The sequence below is a fragment of the Dipodomys merriami genome, unplaced genomic scaffold (genome assembly GCF_024711535.1).
Source record: "Dipodomys merriami isolate MVZ:Mamm:240054 unplaced genomic scaffold, mDipMer1.0.p SCAF_354, whole genome shotgun sequence".
In the NCBI taxonomy this organism is placed as follows: domain Eukaryota; kingdom Metazoa; phylum Chordata; class Mammalia; order Rodentia; family Heteromyidae; genus Dipodomys; species Dipodomys merriami.
In genome coordinates this window covers 663,109-686,807 of record NW_027205093.1, presented here as the reverse complement: position 1 = coordinate 686,807, position 23,699 = coordinate 663,109, and the positions used below count along the sequence as shown (strand labels likewise).

The window sequence follows — 23,699 nt, the reverse complement described above, 5'->3', positions numbered from 1 at the left end:
CAGCCTGAATAGTTAATGCTAGTCAGTGGAACAATAACTCCAGCCCTCACAGAAAGTAACCAAGTCCTGCAAAAGATACCACCAGCCAGGCTGCCACACCAGGCAATACAAAAGTGCTGCCCCTGTACCAGGGAACAAGTTCTAGAGTGTAACTAGGACAGCTGCTGGCACTACACTGTGCTCACATGAAGAGGAGGAGGCCCATGCTGTAACTGTGTCTACTGTCCAATTGAGCTCTGTGTGATAGGTTCTGCTTACTATCCACGTTCTGAACTGCAAGTAGAGAGGTACAGCACCTATCCTAAGACACAAGAAATAACAAAAGAACACTACCTTAACATATGTAAAAATCGAAACCATGTCTGTGCCACACACTCATTATCCATTTCTGGAGGGATCAGACTGGCATCTTCATCAGGAACTTTAAATGGAGGAAATGAGGGACCATATGTAAAACGTAGCAATCTAGAAAAAAAGAATGAATACCACTAAATCCATTTCTTAAAAAATGAAAAATACACTGCAACTATTATGAGAAATAAATGAAACATATACACCTGAAATAAACAAAACATAAAAGCCTTCATTACAAAACTGACAAACTGAAAGGATTGCCAGTTTTCAAAATACTTTTTAAACTTTTATTTATAATATTCAGATTACTTAAATAATTTATTATTAGTATTGCTTTTTAGGAAATAAATTATGTAGTTATTTTATAAAATATAGACACATTATTACAGTTATAAAACAACTGTGTGTTCTTTTGAAAAGATTCATCCTGGGCTGGGAAGGTGGCTCAGTGGTAGAGCGCTTGCCTTGCATGCCTGAGGCCCTGGGCTCAATTCCTCAGCACCACATTAGCAAAAAGAAAAAAGCCAGAAGTGGCACTGTGGCTCAAGTGGTAGAGTGCTAGCCTTGAGCTGAAGAGATGAGGGACAGCGCCCAGGCCCAGAGTTCAGGCCCCACGACTGGACCCCCCCCCAAAAAAAGAAAAGATTCATCCTACTATAAATCTTTCAATACAATAGTTATAATTTATTCACAAATTTTGTTGTTGTTGTTGGTCATGGAGCTTGAACTCGGGGTCTAGGTTTTTGAGTGGTTAATTGGAGATAAGAGTTTCATGGGAACTTTTCTGCCTGGACTGGCTTTGAACCATGATCCTCAGATCTCAACCTCCTGAGTAGCTAGGATTACAGGCATGCACCACCAGCACCCAGCTTCATAATTTATTTAGAATAAATTTACATGCCAATAGTACATGCTTATAACTCTAGCTATTTAAGAGACTAAAATCTGAGGATCAAGGCTTGAAGCCAACCCAGTCAGACAAATCTGATAATAACCACCTAAAAGCCAGAAGTAGAGGTATGGCTCAAGTGGTAGAGCAACAGTCTTCGGTGGAAAAAACTAAGCAAGACTGAAAGACCCCAAGTTCAAGTTTTAGTACCAGCATACACATGCACACACACAAATAAATAAAGGTCACCAGTATTTCCAGGCTCCAGTGGCTCACAACCGAATTGTAGCTACTCAGAAGGCTGAGATCACAGGATCACAATTCAAAGCTAGCCGCTGCCCCAAGAAAGTCTGTGAGACTCTTTAATTAACCATCAAAAAAATTGTAAGTAGAATTGTGGATCAAGCAGTAAAGTGCTAGCCTTGAGCAAAAAACCTAAGGGACAGTGCCCAGGCCCCTCAGTTTAAGCCCAGTGCTGGCATATAGGGGTGTGCGCGTGCACACAAAGTTCACCCATATTTAAGTATCCATTGTTTCAAAATAACCATTTTACAAACTCAGTGGAAGACCAGTCTATCTTCTTAAATATCACCTACAAAGTATTTCTTCCTGATGCCTTTTTCTGGTCTCCAATCAAATCTGAATTACATCATGTCTCTAGATCTACTAATTTACAAAAAAACATAGGGAAGAGGAAACAAATTGATATTAACGCAACTGGAAAAATCCAGAATATGAAGCACTTAATAACCCTACACCATTTCTAAAAACAACAAAAAATGCAAAGAAATAAAACAAGAATGAGAACCTAAAAAGTTTAAAACAGAATGATGAAACATGTCAACTAAATTCAATGTCTGAGCTTGGCTTTACTAGCCCACAGAATCAAGTTAACCATGTAACAAGAAAAAAGATGAGATTTACAGAATATAATCACAGGCTAATATTAAAGAACAGTCTTTTATTATCATTGTTGTAGTTTGCCAGTCCTGGGGTTTGAACATTTGCCAGGCTTGGGCATTGCCCCTGAGCCTCTTTTGCTCAAGGCTAGCGCTCTACCATTTGAGCACCACTTCTGGCTTTTTCTGAGTATTTTACTGGAGAGAAGAGTCTCACAGACTTTCCTGTCCAGATTAACTTCAAACTGCAATCTTCAGATCTCAGCCTCCTAAATAGTTAAGGATTACAGGTGTGAGTCACCGATGAGCATCTAGAACAGTCGATTTTTAAAGAAAGGACAATGGTGATGTGCTTATACTTTTTAAAGAATCCTTATCTTTTAGAGTTACATCTTATAAATTATATGGCTGAGATGAAAAACAAATTTACTCATAGAATACTGATATTATATGTAAGTGGTCAAACGATAAAATGATTATTATAAAAACTATCTACCAGCCAGTGTATGGCTGAGATGAAAAACAAGTTTACTCATAGAATACTGATATTATATGTAAGTGGTCAGACGATTATTATAAAAACTATCTACTAGCCAGTGGCTCACACCTGTAATCCTTGCTACTCAGGAGGCTGAGATCTGAGGATCGAGGTTCAAAGCCAGCCTGGGCAGGAAAGTCTATGAAACTCTTATCTCCAATAAACCACCAGAAAAACCGGAAGCGGTGCTGTAGTTCAAGTGGTAGAGCGCTGGCCTTGAGCTGAAGAGCTGAGGGACAGCGCTCAGGCCCAGAGTTCAAACCCCATGATAGACAAAAACAAAAACAAAAAACCAAGACTATCTACTTTGATGATAATGTAAATTGTTCCCACTTCTATAAAACTACATATAAATATACATAGTAGGATTTCATTTTTCTCATCCTCTTCATCCTATTCCTTCCCCCTCCCTCAACCCCCCAGTCCTGGGGCATGAACTCAGAGCTGCCCCTTTGTTTTTTTTATTCAAGGCTAGCTCTCTACCACTTGAGATACAGCTCCACTTCCAACTTTTTTGGTGGTTAATAAGAGGTAAGGGTCTCACAAACTTTCTTGCACAGGCTGGCTTCAAACCACAATCCTCAGATCTCAGCCTCCTGAGTAGCTAGGATTACAGGCATGAGCCACTAGTGCCCAACCAAATTGGTTTGGTTTTTTTTTTTTTTTTGGGGGGGGGGGGTCCGATCGTGGGGCCTGAACTCTGGGCCTGGGTGCTGTCCCTCAGCTCTTCAGCTCAAGGCTAGCGCTCCACCCACCACTTGAGCCACAACACCACTTCGAGCTTTTTTCTTTTTGCTTATGTGGTGCTGAGGAATCGAACCCAGGGCCTCATGCATGCAAGGCAAGCACTCTACCACTGAGCCACCTTCCCAGCACCAAATTGTTTATTTTGTGAGTGGCTTGATTCTGTATCTAAAGTAGCATGGTAACTAGGCTTTTTACAGTGTATTCCATGAATTCCAGAAGGATATGGAATCAGGGAAGAAATGCCAAAGGTCAGAGGGATGAAGGGATGACTTACCTGGATGTGAGTGCACAGATGACCTTGCTCCACTGCTCTACCACTGCTGGGTGGTGCCTCCAGTTAGCCACCATCTCTTTAGCTGTCTTCCAATAAGGAGGTGTTGGAAAGCACCGAGTACAAGCCAGTAACCACACCTCAAAGAGGACACCAATCAATTTCTCTGCTAGATTCTCAGCAATGCCACCTAACCAATGAGGGAAAAAAATACCTTTGGCATACTTACTTTTAAAGTAGAAGCTTTAATTTACTGATTTGGGAAAATGGGCCAAAAATTAAATAATTACAATATTATGTATTGACTTTCAGAATCTTTAACAAGAAGCAATTCTTGAGGAAAATTACAAATAAAATTACAGCAAGTTAACTTTAGAAATTTCAAGCTGCCTTGATAGTTTTTCTGAAGATCTTTTTCTTCCTGTGAAGAGAACACAAGCCTCCAGAGGATAAAGGACAGAATGAGTGTCTACAATGAATGCATACTAGAAGTCAGTTTTTATGCTAAGAAGTTCATACACTTGGCTTCATATCATCCTCACATTATTTCTGCAGATGAGTATTTATAATATGTATTGCCAATAGTTAATTATACTCAGTTGAAGATAAGAAAACTCATCTTATTTAATCTTATTTATGCAGCAAATTAAAGAAATCGGAACAAATATCCAGGTCTCTCCATTCCAATGTCTGAAGCTACCCATCATGGGAGAAAGAGAAAGAGAAGTTGCTAGGTAGGACAGAATCTAAACCCAGAAACAGGTGTTCCTCTGTTTTGAGTACTGCAATTGCAGTGGAGTTTACTCAACATAGCTTACAAAAGCACAGTTAGGATTAGATGGAAAAATAATCAAGGTGCTGGGCTGGGAAGGTGGCTCAGTGGTAGAGCGCTTGTCTTGCATGCATGAGGCCCTGAGTTCAATTCCTCAGCACCACATAAGCAAAAGGAAAAAAGCCGGAAGTGGCGCTGTGGCTCAAGTGGTGGAGCGCTAGCCTTGAGCTGAAGAGCTGAGGGACAGCGCCCAGGCCCAGAGTTCAGGCCCACGATCGGACCCCAAAAAAAAAAAAAATCAAGGTGCACATAGCAAATGAACAGAAACAAAGTTCCAACAAGAAAGAGCCCAAGAAGGGGATGAACTGATGCCTTGCACTGCTCAGATATATCACACTAGCATAAGGAATGAGTGGCTGAGAGCTGATGAATCAATCACTTGTGCCCTATCATCTCCACCAGACAGGAAATTCCTTTCCCAGGTTTCCTTCCTCTACAAAACATCCAAGATTCTTTCTAGAAAGTGGAGGTGTGGCTCCAGTGGTAGAGTGCCAGCCTTGAATGAGAACCAAGCTAGAGCATAAGACTTAGTTCAAACATTAGTACCAGCACAAAAACAAAAACAAAAATGAAAACCCCAGGATTCTTCCTAGCTATTTCCCTGGACATTATACCTGGGTGACAACATAACACATTTATATAAATCTATAGAAAGTACACAGATGAATAAGCAATCAAGGAACCTGGAGCTAGAATACAAATTTAGTTTGTGTACACTGTGCTGTAACATACAAAGCAGGGCTACTGGTATACACTGTGTAGTTTCATAAATATGGAGGTTTTTAATGGCTCCCTACTGATTAGCTTATTACCATACTTCCAAATTAACACCTTAAGATTCTGGAGATTTCACTTGGTGAACAATCTTATGTCACTATCAAATTTTCATAATTCACTTTGTTAACTACTATCAGGAATACTACCTACAGGCTTTAATTTGTGTTGTTTCCATATAGGCTCTATTCTAATACACTAAACAGCTACTATTTCTATCCTCATCAACCATGTATAATTCATCATATCCTTCCCTACATTGGCAAAATTATTCCTGAAGGGAAAATAAACCATATTCATGAAACACAACCTTGATTTGACAACTGCCTTGACAAAATTTAAATCCCCAATGAGTCTGACACTCATTGAGTTTAAATGTGAACTGCATTTAAAGCTCAGAAATACATGAGAAAAAACAAAAAAACAAAAACAAGCAAACCTTGAACAGTTGGGGGTGCCAGAAGAATGTCATTAATCTGCAGAAGAAATAAGAGCAAGACTTCCCAGGTCTCACGGGCCATGATAGATGACTCTCGGGCCAGTTTCTGAATAGCTCTCAGGACCTGTAAGCACAGTCGGATCTGACTGGAGCCCTGTTCCTGTCTGAAGAAGAGAGGCAGATATCATTGACAATCCAGGAAGTGATAGCAACAACTGAAGGAAAGGCAACCTTCTAACAGCACTCTAACACAGCATCAGCAGACAGGGCTGGAAATACCCTCTTCAGTTTAAAACTACTTCTTCTAGCCAGGCGCCAGTGGCTCACACCTGTAATCCTAGCTACTCAGGAGGCTGAGATCTCAGCCTGGGCAAGAAAGTCATGAGACTCTTATCTGCAATTAACCACAAGAAAACTGGAAGTGGGGGGGAGGCTGGGAAGGGATGTGAAGGGTAAACAAAGGAGGAGGCTGCAATGCTTGATAAGAAATGTACGCATTGGGGCTGGGAAGGTGGCTCAGTGGTAGAGAGCTTGCCTTGCATGCATGAGGCCCTGGGTTCGATTCCTCAGCACCACATAAGCAAAATGAAAAAAGCCGGAAGTGGTGCTATGGCTCCAGTGGTAGAGCGCTAGCCTTGAGCTGAAGAGCTGAGGGGCAGCGCCCAGGCCCAGAGTTCAGGCCCTACAACCGGACCCAAAAAAAAAAAAAAAAAAAAAACAAGAAATGTACGCATTATCCTGCCCATGTAATTGTATCCCCTCTGTACAGTATGTTCACAAAAAAAATAAAAAATAAATAAATAAAATATTAAAAAAAAAAAAAAAGAAAACTGGAAGTGGTGCTGTGGCTCAAGTGGTAGAGCTGAAGAGCCAAGGGAAAACGCCCAGGCCCAGAGTTCAAGACCCCCAACCGACAAAAAAACAAAACAAAAAAAAAAAAACCCTACTTCTCCATTATTCTCAACACTGCTGGCATCTCCACTACTGCTTCTGTGAGAACTTCACTTCTGACAGGCAGAGGAATATCTATACTATTACATAAATTTCACCTTTGGACTTTCTAAGTGAGTGAGTAGTCACAGCCATTCCTACTGCTTACAAAGAAATAGAAAGACCATTATATACACACACATACACACATAATTTATTTAAACATGCAGTCACAGTAGTGGCCCATAGCTCAAAGAGGTAGAGCACTAGCCTTAAGCAAAGTTCAGGGACAACGTCCAGGTCTTAAGTTCAAGCCCAGGATAGGCACACATGCATATACACATGCAAAGGGTAAAGCGAAAGACAGAGGTCCAAGCCCTACTTCCTAAGGTAGACCACCTGAGAATTTTGAGAAGAGGAGGAGATCCACTGCATTAATAAACGGTAGGTAGGCTGGTTTCTAGATCTCTTTGTGAAACCCAAAACAATATACTAAACTAAACTTTGAAGCAAATGTTGAGAGCACTGACTCTCAGAGTATCTTTGAGAAATTCCAGAAAATGAAGGTTGTGTCCCTAAAATTCCCACCTTACAACAGAGGTTCCTACATTCTAGGCCATGACCCACAAGACTAGACACAGCCTGGAGTTACAATCAAAGGACATCAGAAATTTTCCATAAAGAAGTCAGACTTAAGGCTGAGGATATAATTCTACTATAAAGCACTTGCTTAAGAGGCCTAAGGCCATGGATTAATTCCATGCATCACCAAAAAACAACAACAACATAAAAATAAAAATAAAACCAAATGAGACAAACATCTTGGAAAAATGAAGAGCCCCCAAGAGTAGAGAAGTATTGCACACTCAGCAGAAGGTAAATCTGTTACTCTGGTTAGCTTGGAGAATGAAAATTATTAGCGGGATGGCAGTGGCTCACATGATAGAGTGCCAGCTTTGACCCAAATAAGCTCAGGCACCCAGGCTCTGAGTTCAAGCCCAGGAGCAGCAAAAAAAAAAAAAAAGAATTTCCATTGGTCTGGGATTACAGCTTAGTGGTAAAATGCTTGCCTAGCATGCATGAGGCTCTTCTAATTCCTCAGTACCATATAAGCAAAAGAAAAGATCACTCAATCAAGTTAAAAGGGGATGGGGGTGGGGAGTGGGAGGTGGAAGGTGGCTTAGTGGTAAAGTCCTTGCTTGCCTAGCATGCCTGAAGCCCTTGGTTAGATTCCTCAGTACCATATAAACAGAAAAAGCCAGAAGTGGTTTTGTGGCTCAAGTGGTAGAGTACTAGCCTTGAGCAAAAGCAGCTCAGGTACAGTGTCCAGCACCTGAGTTCAAGCCCCAGGACTGGCAAAAAAAAAAAGGAGAAAGGAAGAAGAGAGGAAGAAGGGAGGGAGGAAAAGAGAGGAGGAAGAAAGAAGAAAGAGGAAGAGAGAGGAGGGAGGAGGAGGAAGGAGGGAGAAGGAAGCAATTACTAACACCCCCCTAAACTTTATCAAGCCACAGAAGAGGAAGCCCAGAATATGAAATAAAAATACTACCAATGGCCCCAAGGCTGATAGAGTTCCAAGCTAGCAATAACAGCAATGGCTCCAATGGTAATGAAGGCTAATCCACTATTTCCAGGAACCAGTAGCAGCAAAGGAAACAAATGCTCCCCTGTACTATAGTCTCCCTCAAAAGGCCTGAACAAAAGAGTAATACCCAAGTTTCTCAAGTTATGTTACCTTTACATAAAAACAAAAGATCAAAACAAAAGAGACTTTCCTTCCCTCCTCTATTCTCAAAAGTAGCTTGCCTAGCATGTCCAAGGCCCTGGGTCTTCAGAAAAACTTCTTTAAAATAGTGTCCAATGATTTATGACTAACAGGTCAAATCTGGTCCATCATCTGTTTTTGTAGGCTAAGTTCTACTGGAAGACAGCCATGCTGCTGTATTTATGTAGTCTGTGCCTGCTTCCTGGCAACACCAACACAGTTGAATAGCTGCAAAACCATATGGCCTGAGAGCTGAAAATATTTACAAAACGTTGTCCAATGCTTTAGAAGAACATTATGTTTCTTAAAATACAGTATATTTGAAAATTAAATCTAAGCAATTTTAAAAGATAGCTCACTCTTTAATTACGAAAAAAATCAAACTGACAGGTAAAAGAATGGTTAGATCCACTCCTACTTAATTTAGCAAAATGGTAAATATAGTTTCCTCTATTGAGAACCAGTTTATATATTTAAAAAAAAAAACTAAGAGAACTTAGATGACAATTTTGTGAATTATCTGAAGCAAAAACTTGAGACTTCTCATGTTGGGAGATGGAATTATAACTTGCAATATTTAACACTAATAGTATTCAACCAATCTGTCTATTAACTAAGAAAATATAAAACTCAGTCTAGTGCGCTTTCAGAATTCACTAAACTTCATGAACACACACTTTTTGAGGAAACAAGATAAGGGGATGGAGGCACAGCTCAGTGATAAGCAAGACTTGCGAGCATGAGACCCTGAATTCAAGCCCTTGTACTGCCAAAAACAAACCAACAAACATAGCTAACTACCAAACAGTAGAACTACTCATAATGTAACCATGATTCCTGAGAGAAAAGTAGAAACAAATACCTCATTAACTCAAATGCCATTACATTTTTTCAGTAATATAAATGAATGGCATTAGGGATGGTAGAGGTACAAAGATACAGTGACAATATTACTCATTAATGAAGAAAATTCTAAAAATTATTCTCCTAAATGGGTTGACAAAGATTTAAGCTATACAATTTTAGAAAAACCTGCTTACCTGCAAACAATATGCTAATTACTGCCAACCATTTCCTGCTGCTATTTCCACTTGAAATCAATAAATAGAAGAAACAAACATGTAATTCAGATTAACAGCTGTACTGCACAAAAAATTATGGAAGTCTCCAAGTAGCTCAGGGTGGTAAGATGACTAAAAGAAACATATTTTAAAGGACAAACAACAAACTAGGGAAAAATATTGTCTCAAAGACAATATGGCCACTGTGGTCTTTGTGGCCAGGTAAGACTTATTACAAGACAGAAAGACAGAACTTAAGGTAAGCCAGACAGGTAATGTAGAGGAGAAGGAAGAAAAAAAAAAAAAAAAAAGGGTAGACTAAGAAACGAACTATCTTTAAGAGGCTTCCCAGGAAAATTTATTTTACAAGTAAAGGGCAAGGCCACACAGAGTTTAGCAACAACTAGTCAGTTAGAGGTCAATTACAGCTGGTACTCTGCAAAGAAGGTAGTTTATACCTGATCCTATAGACCAGAGTTCATAATAGAAATGTTTCCTTTTTTGTGTGTCAGTGTGCCGATCCTGGGGTTTGAACTTAGGTTCTAGGCATTCTCCCTGGGCTTTTTTGCTCAAAGCCAGTGCTCTACTGCTTGAGCCACATTTCTACTTCTAGCTTTTTGCTATTTAATGGGAGATAAGAGTCTCATGGGCTTTTTTGCCTGAGCTAACTTCAAACCATAATCCTCGAAGCTCAGCCTCCTGAGTAGCCAAGATTATAGGTATGAGCCATCAGTGCTCAGCTGACATTTTTTTTTTTTTTGGTCGGACATGGGGCTTGAACTCTGGGCCTAGGCGCTGTCCCTCAGCTCTTCACCTCAAGGCAAGCACTCTACCACTTGAGCCACAGTGCTACTTCTAGTTTTCCAGTGGTTTATTTGAGATAAAAGCTTCACCGGGGGAGGGGGAGGGGAGGGGGGGCTGGTAAGGTGGCTCAGTGGTAGAGTGCTTGCCTCACATGCATGAAGCCCTGGGTTCAACTCCCCAGCACCACATAAACAGAAAAAGCCAGAAATGGTGCTGTGGCTCAAGTGGTAGAGTGCTTGCCTTGAGCTAAAGAGCTGAGGGACAGTGCCTAGGCCCAGAGTTCAAGCCCCAGGACCTACCAAAAACAAAACAAAACAAAACAAATAACTCTGTCGGGCACCAGTGGCTCATGCCTGTAATCCTAGCTACTCAAGAGGCTGAGATCTGAGGATCATGGTTCAAAGCCAGCCCAGGAAGGAAAGTCCATGAGACTCTTATCTCCAATAAACCACCAGAGGGGCTGGGAAGGTGGCTCAGTGGTAGAGCGCTTGCCTTGCAAGCCTGAGGCCCTGGGTTCAATTCCTCAGCACCACATAAGCAAAAAGAAAAAAGCCAGAAGTGGTGCTGTGGCTCAAGTGGTAGAGCACTAGCCTTGAGCTGAAGAGCTGAGGGACAGCACCCAGGCCCAGAGTTCAGGCCTCATGACCAGACCCAAAAAAAACCACAAAAAAACAATAAACCACCAGAAAACCGGAAATGGCACTGTGGCTCAAGTGATAGAGCGCTAGCCTTGAGCTGAAGAGTTAAGGGACAGTGCCCAGTCCCAGAGTTCAAGTCCCACGACTGACAAAAAAGTTTCACAGATTTTCCTGCCTGGGCTAGCTTTGAACTACAATCCTCAGATCTCAGCCTCCTGAGTAGCTAGGATTACAGGTGTGAGCCACTGGCACCTGGCTTGATGTCTCTTTTTGTAATTCAGATTTCCAAAACAAATTTCCTTCTCAATTTAGAAATCTAAGATTTAGGGAGCTGACCTTTGAGGAATTCAGTTTATCATCTGATAGATCAAAAGCTTAGTCTAACCAGAACTTTTCCAAAAGGAGACAAGCCTCACTGCCCCTCCTAAAAGTAAGACATCTGAAAGCAGATCTTCATGAATAAGCAGGGAATTAAAGCTTTTGGCTCCATTCTTTTCTATATTTCCCAAAATTTATAAGGCATTTATTAAAAGGATATATGTCTGTGTGTATAAGTGCATGTGTCCCCTGAAACTAACAGTCGACAACCTCACAAAGGCAAGCAAATAGCTTTGTCCTTAGCCTTAGGATATATAAATTCCTGAAGAATTTATATATCTTCAGGAAATCTTATATCTCCAGGAAAAAATTTAAGAAGATAGCCTACATTATTATATGTAAGTAGACTTTATCTCAGAAAATGGTGGAGGGGAACCAACAAGCTTTGAAGAGTTATTTTTTGGCCTATCATAAACTTGCTCATTATAATGTGAACTTTGCTTATTTCCATGCCTTAAGTTTCCTAGCAAAGATTCTTATTTTGATGGGATTTGAGCCTACGGCCTTGTGCTTGCTAGCCTTTATTGCCCTGGGTTTGAGATATGACCTTGCTTCCTGTCCATGAATACATCCAAACCACAATCCCTACTTTAGACTTCTGCCATGGCTGGGATAATAGGCACAAGTCACCATTCCCAACTTCTTTCTATTGATAGGTAGTCTCAGGAAAGTTTTCTGCTTGGGTTGACTGGAGCTGTAATACTCCCCATCTCAGTGTTACATATTTGGGATGACAAGTATATGCCACTGTGGCCAACTATTTTTGAGAAAGGATCTCAGATGTATGCCTTGAACCACAGTCCTCCCAATCTTAGCCTCCCAAGCAGCTAGGAATATAATCATTAGCCAATGATGCATCGAAGAAATATTCATTTTAAGGAAGAAGGATTTATTGTCTTTAGATCAGGTAGAAAGAAAAATTATAATATGTGAAGTCTGTTTCTTAGGGCAGAAGGGAAAAATGTCACATTACATTAACATCTAACAACTACCAGATCTTAGAAGCAAAGTTAAAAGCCTTTAAAATGTCATGTACAGGCTGGGTGCTGGTGGCTCACACCTATATCCTACTCAGGAGGCTGAAGCCTAGAGGATTGTAGTTCAAAGCCAGTCTAGGCAGGCTGGAGTCTATGAGACTCCATCTCCAATTAACCAATGAAATGCCAAAGTACCTTACTTTTGTAACTGTAACGCCCCTGTACATCACCTTTATAATGACAATAATTTTTTTTTTTAAAGCCAGATTGGCCAGGCACCGGTGGCTCATGCCTACAATCCTCAGCTACACAGGAGGCTGAGATCTGAGGATCACGGTTCAAAGCCAGCCTGGGCAGAAAGTCCATGAGACTCTTAACCCCAATAAACCACTAGAAAACCAGAAGTGGCGCTGTGGCTCAAATGATAGAACACTCGCCTTGAGCTGAAGAGCGCAGGGACAGCGTCCAAGCTCAGAGTTCAAGCCCCAAGACCAACAAAAAAAGCCAGATTGGAGGCATGGTTCAAGTGGTAGAATGCCAGCTACGAGCAAAAAAACTAAGCAAGGGTAAAATGATGAGTTCTAGACCCAAGCCAAAAAAAAAGTTTATGAGGGGGTTTTCATAGTATTAAACATTATATAAACCTCATTCACATTAACACACTTTAACTCATTAAAAATAATTATCAATTAAAGGATTAACAAATTAGCTTCTATATCTTATATAAAGCAACATTTATAAATATTTTATCATACTCATTATAGGACAGGTACATATGGATAACTTACCTTGGTACAAAAAGATTTTGCAGGTGTTTCAATATACTTTGAACATATTGATTAGGCTCTTTAATAATTGGCAATGGAATAGAATCTTTAGGCAACACTAAAGCCATAATCCAATCTGTATACACATCAACACAGTATTTTACAGTTTCTCCATCCAATGGAAGCGTCAATCCATAGCAAATTACTTCCATAGTCCATTTTACCTAGACCAAAGAAAACATCCAATGGAATTATTTCAGATCCCTATCTGTAAATCACTTGACTAACTTAAAATCTAACACGTTTTATTAACAAAAGTCCCTAAACCGACAGTATATTCATCTCAACATATACATTTATCTAAAGAACATACTTTTCATGTATCAGATATATTTGTGTAACATTTCCCAAGAAAAGGATTTTAGAAGAAAATAGTTTATTTCTAAATATCAAGTCTATGCTTGCTTTTGGCTTTTAGACATTTTGTTCTTTAGACATTCCACTCTGTGAAAATTGTTTCAAATTTCTATAGATATAGGAGGTGCAAAAATAGAAAGTTTTAGATTTTTTTATCAACTTGATTTACATATGGGAATGTGTGTCACTTAGGAAATCAAGTACCTAAATACAAACACATTCCATCTCTAGCTTATACAGCAGGAACAAATGGCAAAAGAAAGATGAATTCTTCAACTATTGTTTTACAACTATTTTCTCAACCAAAGAAAATGACAGTTAAGAAGCATAGCTAGGGCCTGGGAAGGTGGCTCAGTGGTAGAGTGCTTGCCTTGCATGCATGAGGCCCTGGGTTCCATTCCTTAGCACCACATAAGTAGAAAAGGCCAGAAGTGGTGCTGTGGCTCAGATGGTAGAGCACTAGCCTTGAGCTGAAGAGCTGAGGGACAGTGCCCAGGCCCAGAGTTCATGCCCACAACCGACAAAAAAAAAAAAAAGAAGCATAACTAGAATACACATAAGAGGACAGAAGTTGGGTAAGAGTTGAACAAGGCACTGAAATGCACTAAACCAGCTTCACTCTCCTTACTAGAATTATATACTAAGGTTTATGAGAAATTTCTTAGGAGAGTATAGAACTACAGTTTAGATTCATAAAGAATGGATATGGCCAGGCGCTGGTGGCTCACACCTGGAATCCTATCTACTCAGGAGGCTAAGATCTGAGGATCATGGTTCAAAACCAGCCTGGGCAGGAAAGACTGTGAGACTCCTGTCTCCAATAAACCACCAGAAAACCGGAAGTGGCGCTGTGGCTCAAGCAGTAGAGCACTCGCCTTGAGCTGAAGAGCTGAGGGACAGAGCCCAAGCCCAGAGTTCAAGCCCCAGGACCGACAAAAAAAAAAAAAGAATGGATATGGTGGGTTGGGAAGTTGGCTGGGTGATAGACCCAGAGTTCAGCCCCCATGACCGACCAAAAAAAAATGGATATGGTGATATAAAAAAGGAGAAATTCCCTGATTTGGAAAACTATATTCCAGTTGTAGAACCTAGAAAGTTTCAGTAAACTCCAAATAAACTGTAGGATACACAACTAAGAAGATGGTCAGTAGCCCTTTCTAGAAGAGAAGTACTATCACTGAGAACTAACCTGCTTTAAAAAGATCAAGTCATGCCTAAGAAACTTCATTCCTTCATTAATGAGGTTACTAAGCAGAGACTTGGCAACCATACCATCTTTGCAGTCTACAAAGCACTTCCATAAATGCCATATAACCATCAAAACAGCCTTGCATAAGAGAGTAAGCTATCCTCATTTTATACATAAGAAAACCAAAGCTAAGTAAATTTAAGCAATTTGGCCCACCCTTGGTTTATAAATGGTGGAGTTGAAAACTTGAACTATACTACTAAACAGCCTTCTCTGGCACAGGGCTATCTTTTGGTCAGATACCAAAAATCCTTACAGACAAGATGGAGACACGTTAGCCCTATGATAGTAGAGTGGCTGGATTTATAACTGGCCAAAATATGAGGAAAGAGAGCGAATACATTAGACAATAGACTAACACACTCAGATTATTTTGGAAAAATATACCCAGCAGTATGCCCAAAGCCCTGCCAAAAAATTTTTTTTTCAATGCTGGGGATCAAATCTAGGTATACTATGTATACTACGTAAACCCTGAGCTATATGTTCCTGACCCCACTACCAAAATTTTAATTTAGGAATATGTTATTATGCTGATAACCTAGACATCAGAAAGATAAACAAGGATGACTAGCTTGTTCGATAAAAATTCAAGATACAAAAACATTTCAACAGCTTAAAAATAACTTGAATCTGACTGAAAAGATAAATACACATAACTTAATTTTTTAGGCTCAGTAACAACTACAACGGCTGAGTAGGAAATACATGGGTTTTTTTGTTTGCTTGTTTTTTTTTCTTTTTTTTTTTTTTTTCTTTTTCTCTACCACTTGAGCCACAGTGACACTTCTGGCTTTTTTTTTTTTTTGGGCTGGTAGTGGGACCTGAACTCTGGGCCTGGGCGCTGTCCCTCAGCTCTTCAGCTCAAGGCTAGCGCTCTACCACTTGAGCCACAGAGCCACTTCCGGCTTTTTTCTTTTTGCTTATGTGGTGCTGAGGAATCAAATCCCAGGGCCTCAAGCACGCAAGGCAAACACTCTACCACGGAGCCACCTTCCCAGCCCTTGTTAGCTTGTTTTTTGTCAGTCCTGGAGCTTGAACTCAGGTCCTGGACATTGTCCCTGAGCCTCCTTTGTGTTCAAGGCTAGCACTCCACTACTTGAGCCACAGCACGACTTCCAAGTGGTTTATTGGAGGTAAGAGTCTCACAGGGACTTTCCTGTCTAGGCTGACTTTTGAACCATGATCCTCAAATCTCAGTATCCTGAGTAGCTAGGATTACAGGCATGAGCCACTAGTGCCTGGCTGGGAATACATGGTTTAACAGCCAAAAATATTAAAGTCTATAACACAAAAAATAAAGAACAAAACAGTAGTAGTCAGTAGACATTATGTCGAAAATGAACTATACAAGCCTAGTGCCCATGGATCATGCTTATAATCCTAGCTACTCAGAAGGCTGAGATCTGCAAATCACAGTTCAAAGCCAGCTCAAGCAAGAAACTCCATGAGACTTTTATCTCCAATAAACTACTCAAAAAAGCCAGAAGTCTGCTGGGCACTGGTGGCTCACGCCTGTAATCCTAGCTACTCAGGAGGCTGAGATCTGAGAATCTCGGTTCAAAACCAGCCTGGACAGGAAAGTCTGTGAGACATAAAAAGTACTAGAAAACCAGAAGTGGTGCTATAGCTCAAGCGGTAGAGTGCTCGCCTTGAGCTGAAGAGCGCAAGTACAGTACCCAAGCCCAGAGTTCAAGCCCCACAACCGACAAAAAAAAAAAAAAAAAAAGCCAGAAGTGTCACTGTGGCTCAAGTGGTAGAGCTCTCACCCTGAGCAAAAGCAGCTCAGGCACATCGACCAGACCCAGAGATCAAACCCCAGAACTGGAAAAAAGAAAAAAGAAAATGAACTATACAACTTGTGGGTAGGGACAGGAGGAAAAAACTGGGAGAGAGCAAAGGAATGGGTGACACTGTCCAAAAAAGAATGTACTCATTTCCTAACTTATGACATGGGAACATCCTGTACATTAAACTTTATACTAATGATTCTTTTAAGTGAAAAAAAATTAAGAACAAGGAGGTTATCAAGTTTTTAGTCACATTAAGTTTTTTGTTTGTTTGTTTTTGGTGTAACAGGGCTTGAACTTAGGGTCCCAAGCTCTTGCTTGGCTTTCTTGCTCACAGCTGATACTCTACCACTTGAGCCACATCTCTTGTCCAGCATTTTGCTACTTAACTAAAGATGGTCTCAGATTTTTCCGTTGGCTTTGAACCTCAATCTTCCATATCTCAGCTTATTGAGTAGCTAGAATTTCAGCTGTGAGCCACTCAGCATATAACTGAGAAGAGATTTTTTAAAAGTATGTATTTTATTGTTATTATCAAGATATTGGATGTAAGGGCGATCTGGCTGTGACATCTGTCACCCCATTGATCGCCAGGGTTGATCCCGCTGATCTGGCTGGCTAGGCGGGTGTCCCCTTCCTCCCTCACCACTCCATGTGTGTCCCTCCTGAAGCTGCGCGCTCAGTCAAAGAGGACGACCATCCCTGATAGAGGAGGACCAGTCTTCGGTCAAGGGTATACAAGTAGCTGTGCTCCCTTGCTAGAACCTCCAAACAAGCTCTCAAGATATTATACAGAGGGGTTACCATTTCTTTTTTTTTGGGGGGGGTGGTCTGGTCATGGGGCCTGAACTCTGGGCCTGGGCGCTGTCCCTCAGCTTTTCAGCTCAAGGCTAGTGCTCTACCACTTGAGCCACAGCACCACTTTCGGCTTTTTTTTCTTTTTGCTTATGTGGTGCTAAGAAATCGAACCCAGGGCCTCAGGCATGCAAGGCAAGCGCTCTACCACTGAGCCATCTTCCCAGCCCCAGGGGGTTACCATTTCATAAGTCAGGTAATTCTTTTTGGATTATGTCACCCTTTCCTTTGCTTTCCTCCAGTTTCCCCCTACTTGAGAAGGGCTTTTTAAAAGAGGTTAAAGTGCCTAGGTATTATATGAAAGAAAAGGAGGTATCTTTGGTGGTATCTTCACATAGTGGGCACCACTATATAACTGCAGAGGGCACCAGATTCTAGGACTGCCCTCTCATCTCCTCTTGAGGATGGAAAGAATAAACAAGTGCTATGCTAGAGCACTCCTACATGGCCACATGCCATTCTATCTAGGGCTTCTGGTGGCAAAAGGATCAGAGCAACATTCAGAGGAGTGCTGGTCTTTAGGGATAAACCAGGATCCTCTGATGAAAGAAAACTGCTCCTCAGACTGAGGGACTTCACTCTTAACCAACTCATGGCCAATGGAGGATAATCACACTGCCTTTAAAGCTGCAAACTATATTCTGATATGTCAATTTAATTTCTATACTAAATCAAAGTGGAAAAGGAGGGTGGAAGAAAAAGCATCTGAGAAATAGGTATAGGTTTTGTATACCTGAAGCCTGCAGCTTCATGAGTCTTCCTTAAGCGGAGGGGACAAAGTTCTAGTCCTGTATCTTAACCCAATCTCAAAATAGTAACCCTCTATAGAATCATTTCATTCTCCGAGGTCCTTGAGGATTTCCTGCTGAAGTAAAATTCTGCCCAGATCCTGCATGGAAAACAGAAGACTGACTAGAGCCAAGATTCTCCAAAAGCCCTTCCCTTTAGTTAGGAAAAGCAAGCATTAACTCTTAATTCTAACTATTTGGGGTCATAAACAGAAGTGTTTGCTTGGGGCTGGGAAGGTGGCTCAGTGGTAGAGCACTTGCCTTGCATGCCTGAGGCCCTGGGTTCGATTCATCAGCACCACATAAGCAAAAAAGAAAAAAGCCAGAAGTGGCGCTGTGGCTCAAGTGGTAGAGCGCTAGCCTTGAGCTGAAGAGCTGAGAGACAGCGCCCTGTCCCAGAGTTCAGGCCCCACGTCAAGTGTTTGCTTGCTCTCTAGCCCTCTTAAAACCTGGAAGCGGGGCTGGGAAGGTGGCTCAGTGGTAGAGTATGCTTGCCTTGCGTGCATGAGGCCCTGGGTTTGATTCCTTAGCACACCACATAAGCAGAAAAAGTCAGAAGTGGTGCTGTGGTAGAGTACTAGCCTTGAGCTGAAGATCTGAGGGACAGTGCCCAGGCCCAGAGTTCAAGCCCCATGACAGACAAAACAAACAAACAAACAAACAAACAAACCTGGAAGCCAGGCAAGAATAGGGACATGGGAAAGCTCAAGCTCAGAACATATGTATAGCCTGAAAACTTGACATAAGACGGGCTTTCCAGAGAGGAAGAGGGGAAGAGAGAGAAAAAGAGAGCCAAAGATAGAAAGAGACAGCTATCTAGGTACTACACACATGTAGAAAAACAGAATAATCTTTAGAAATTAACCAGTTTCAGTAATAGCTGAACCTTTTCAAAAGGTTTTGTTGCATGATAAAAAAAAAGAAAAACAGAATAATGAAACTCATTAAAAATTGCTAAAAGTAAGGAGTAGGAATAGAACAAGTTATAGGACTGATTTTGAATGAAGTACACTGTATAAATGTATAGAAATACCACAATAAAACCCCTTTTAACAATTAATATGTACAAAAAAATGAGTTATATAGTCTTAAGAATGAGGCCTTCCAATCAGGCATTAGTGGCTCATGCCTATAATCCTAGCTACTCAAGAGGCTAAGATCTGAGGATCGTGATTCAAAACTGGCGTGGGCAGAAAAGTCCATGAGACTCACCAGAAAACCAAAAGTGGAGCAGTGGCTCAAGATGGTAGACCATTAGTCTTGAGAGAAAAAGATCAGGGACAGTGCCCAGGCCCTGAGTTCAAGCCCCATGACCAACCAAAACCAAGAATGATGCCTTCTAAACACACCTCAAAACCATTATGAGACTGACCCAAGAGCTTAGCGGAAAAGCTAGTCTGTCCTGTGCACTTAGCTCAAGAGGAGATGGCAGAGTTACTGAGAAGTCTGAAACAGCCAAAAAGGCATAACCCATTCCTTACAATCCCTACAAACACAAAGCCCCAGCCTTCAATTGAGATCAAAAGTGTGAAGTCATGCTACAATAGGCAGAAATCCATTAGAAAGTCAACATGAAACAATTTCTTCAATAACCAATTTAAATTTCCACATAATAGAATGAAATGAACACTTACTTCTTTGTCAGTTTTTAACAAACTCTCACTACCAGCCACTGATGGGCTACCTAATGCCTGTCCAAGAGGACGGACCACTGCATTCGCCACCTCTCGCCCAACGCTCTCTGGATAGCTGTGCAGCACACTGGTATGGCCCTGATCATTCTGAATCACCAAATGCAGTGATCTCCACTCTGAGTACATTGTGCCGCTAAAGGACTATCCAAATGGCACCTGAAAAGACACAAGAGAAATTCATGTCAAATTAAGCTACTTTAATAAAAATAACAGATACACACACACACACACACACACACACACAGAGACACAGACACAGACACAGACACACAGACACAGACACACACACACACACACACACACACACACACACACACACACACACACACACACACACACACACACACACACACACACACACACACACACACACACACACACACACACACACACACACACACACACACACACACACACACACGGCATGATAAAAAACAAAAATAAAGCCAGGCACCAGTGGCTTATGCCTGTAATCCTAGCTATTCAGAAGGCTGAGATCTGAGGATTGTGTTTCAAAGCCAGACCATGGAAAAAAGCCTGTGAGACTCTTACCTCCAATAAACTACTCAGAAAAAGCCAGAAGTAGTGCTGTGGCTCAAGTGGTAGAGCACTAGCCTTGGGAAAAAGAAGCTCAGGGACAGTATCCAGGCCCTGAGTTCAAGCCCCAGGACCAGTAAAATAAAGAAATAAATAAAAATAAAAATAGCTGGATGCCAGTAGCTCACACATGTAATCCTAGCTACTCAGGAGGCTGAGATCTGTGGATCGCAGTTCAAAGCCAGCCTGGGCAGAAAACTCCATGAGACTCTTATCTCCAATAAACCACTAGAAAACCAGAAGTGGTGCTGTGGCTTAAGAGGTAGAGTGCTCGTCTTGAGCTGAAGAGCTTAGATACAGAGCCCAAGCCCAGAGTTCAAGCCCCACAACCAACAAAAAATAAAAATAAAATAAATTTTAAAAAATTAAAAATAATCCAAAAGGCTGCAAACATTGTTGCTGGAAAACAGAATATATGTGTGTATGCATATGTGTGTGTGTGTGTATACATATATACAAATGAACTTTTGAGTAATGTTCTAAAATAACCTGGAGATTAAGTACAAAGGCAAATCCTGAAAGGCAGCTATTTGAGCACCTTCCCAAAAGGACCCAGGAAAAACTAGGAAAGAGGGCACTGTGCAGGGAAGTAAGGGATCAGGGCTTGATCCTTCAAAGCATGAGGAACCCTCACCTTCCATGGTTCCAGGACAGAAAACAAATAGGGGTATGACATGCCCTAGGGAAGACATCAATTCTTCAGTCACAAATTCTTCAGTCAACAGTTCCCAAATACAGCAGCCCACTATCTGCAGTTTCCCTCCCATACTTCAGCTACCCAAAGTCAACTGTTATAAACACTTACAAACAATTCCAGTTATAAACAACTCCTCAGTTTTAGATTATGTGTCATTCTAAAGTAGCATAATGAAACCTTGGTCCACCATAGGCTGTCCGGCCTATGCTGTGAATTATCCCTTTGGTTCACTAGTGCTGTACATACTACCCATCCACTGACCAAGTAGAGGGCATCTCAGTTACTGTCAGTCAAGGAGTTGTAGAGTTAGTGTTCAAGTTACCCTAGTTTTACTTAATAATGGTCCCAAAGGACATGAGTAGCAGTACTAGCTGTTCAAATACGCCAAAGAGAAGTCATAAAATGCTTCCTTTGAGGAAAGTTTTCAGCTTTATAAGGAAATGAAAAAAATCCTGAGGTTATTAAGCGCTATGGTAAGAACAAATCTATCTATGAAATAATGAAGAAAAAGGAATTCATGCTAGTTGTTGTCATACCTCAAAATACAAAAGGTACATCCACGGTGACTACTGAGAAGTGATTAGTTACAGTGGAAAAGGTATGGTGTCCCAGGACTGCAATCCCAGTGCCCAGAAGTCTACGGCAGGAAGGTACTACATTCAAGACTAACCTAGGCTACATTGTGAGACTCTCTGAGAGAAAACAAATGCCACCAAGAACAGCAAAGACAGACAAGGTATTAAACTGGTGGGTAGAAGATACGAACAGAAAGTGTGTTCTGACTGACAACATGTTCTAGCATGCAAGATTTGGTACCAACTAAGGATCCTGGCATCTACTGGCAGGGTTTAGAGCATGTGTCCATGAATGAGGAGCAAGTACTCGAGTACTGAACTTACTCTGCCCTAGAAACATATCCTGCCATCTCCCACTAACATCCTCAAGTCAGACTTTAAAATTTTAGAGACAACTTCATTCTTTTGAATCAGTGGAGTTTAAATTTCCAATAATGGATTACCTGGATTCAGTGTTCTTCAGAGAACAAAACACTTCTTACACACTTGCTACATGCTATTCACGATGAAAAAGGGTACAAAGAGAAATTTGCTTCTTATAGGAATCTTTAGAGCTTACAAGACCTGGATTTTGAACCCACAAGTATTAGGTTCCAAGGCTCATATTTACTATGGCACATACTCCCTCTGTCTACCTATATATTTTCCACTGTAGGTACCAGTTCTGCCATGCTGTAGACCTTCCACAAAATAACAGATAGATCGAAGTTTACCATACAAATGAGGACGTCAGCTGTCTAAAACATTGTAAATGCAAGATGAATACTCCAATCAAAAGTATCATTCTCACAAAGAGAATCAACAATAAGGAGCCCGTTCCACTTCTGTAGCCCTGCTCTGAAACCTGTTTGTCCAGCTCGCAGTTTAGGCAAATTGTACATAGTACAATTAATCTTTAAAGAGTTCTAGGGCTCAAATGTAAAGTACCTCAAAGCTCAAATGCAAAGTGTGGCTCACATGGTAAAATACCTGCTTAGTAAAAGCCTTGTAGCACAAGGCCTCTATTTCAAAACCCAGTACTGCCAAAGAGAAAAAAAGTTCTATATTGAAAGCTAGTTTTTCTTTAAAAAAAAAAAAAAAAAGACTAGCATTCTTTAATTTTATCCTGGAAAACCTTATTATGGCTCACCAAACATTAGTGTTTTGTTGTTTTTGTTGGTCATGGGGCTTGAACTCTGGACCTGGGTGCTGTCCCTCAGCTCAAGGCTCAAGGCTAGAGCTCTACCACTTGAGTCACAGTGCCACTTCTGGTTTTCTGAGTGGCTAATTGGAGATAAGAGTCTCACGGACTTTTCCTGCCCAGGCTGGCCGGATTTGATCCTTAGATCTCAGCTTCCTGAGTAGCTAGGATTACAGATGTGAGCCACCAGTGCCCAGGCAAACATTAGTGTTTTTAAAAAAGCATAGTGCTTTTGAGAATCCTAGGCATATAGACCAAAAATCAAATGTCTTAGCATGAGTCAAGTCATGCACAGTTTAATCCAAGTTTTTTACTTTTTCTTTTTTATATACAGGAATCCATGACTTCTCCCTCTCCATTTCTCTTCTCCCATCTTATCCCAACTACTCATTTTCTTTTAGAGTCTGAGACCCAGTGAGGATCTGATTTCCTCCTCTTCTAGATCTTGCCCTGAAAATGGAAAGACAGGAGACAATGACTGCCATCTAACAAGGTATCTACAATTCAGTGGAGAGTAGATGTGTATGACAACTGAATTGCCTCAGTTTTCTTATGTTCTATAAGGAATCCCCCAAACAATATTCCGGTACTTCCAGAGAGCAAAAAAGAGAGAAAACTCTGATAGTCATCACCATAGAAGACAATTCGTCCCATATCACATGTTTTCTCTTTCCTTCCTTTTTTGACACAATACATACATACATACTAGTGTCATAGTTAACACTGTGGACCTTGGAATCCAACAGCTGTGAGTTCTACCCATGTGTATAGGTAGCATACAGAATACTCTCTCTCCC

The 23,699-nt window shown here is 41.0% G+C and overlaps 1 protein-coding gene across 5 annotated transcripts in view; it reads right to left on the bottom strand.

The window, feature by feature from the left end:
• The window catches only part of Ralgapb (Ral GTPase activating protein non-catalytic subunit beta), a 92,704-nt gene that overhangs the window by 58,573 nt on the left and 10,432 nt on the right, over positions 1-23,699 (bottom strand). For 4 of the 5 annotated variants that reach the window (XM_069988337.1, XM_069988338.1, XM_069988339.1 and 1 more), the window contains exons 2-6: positions 19,794-20,009; positions 13,082-13,284; positions 5,744-5,907; positions 3,702-3,888; positions 334-465 (exon numbers count right to left, since the gene is read on the bottom strand). In XM_069988337.1, the coding sequence (XP_069844438.1) occupies positions 334-465; positions 3,702-3,888; positions 5,744-5,907; positions 13,082-13,284; positions 19,794-19,979 (872 nt within the window). In that variant the 5' untranslated portion in view covers positions 19,980-20,009. Of the gene's footprint in view, positions 1-333; positions 466-3,701; positions 3,889-5,743; positions 5,908-13,081; positions 13,285-18,104; positions 18,124-19,793; positions 20,010-23,699 lie in introns of those variants that run through there. The other variant, XM_069988341.1, reaches the window with a different exon arrangement.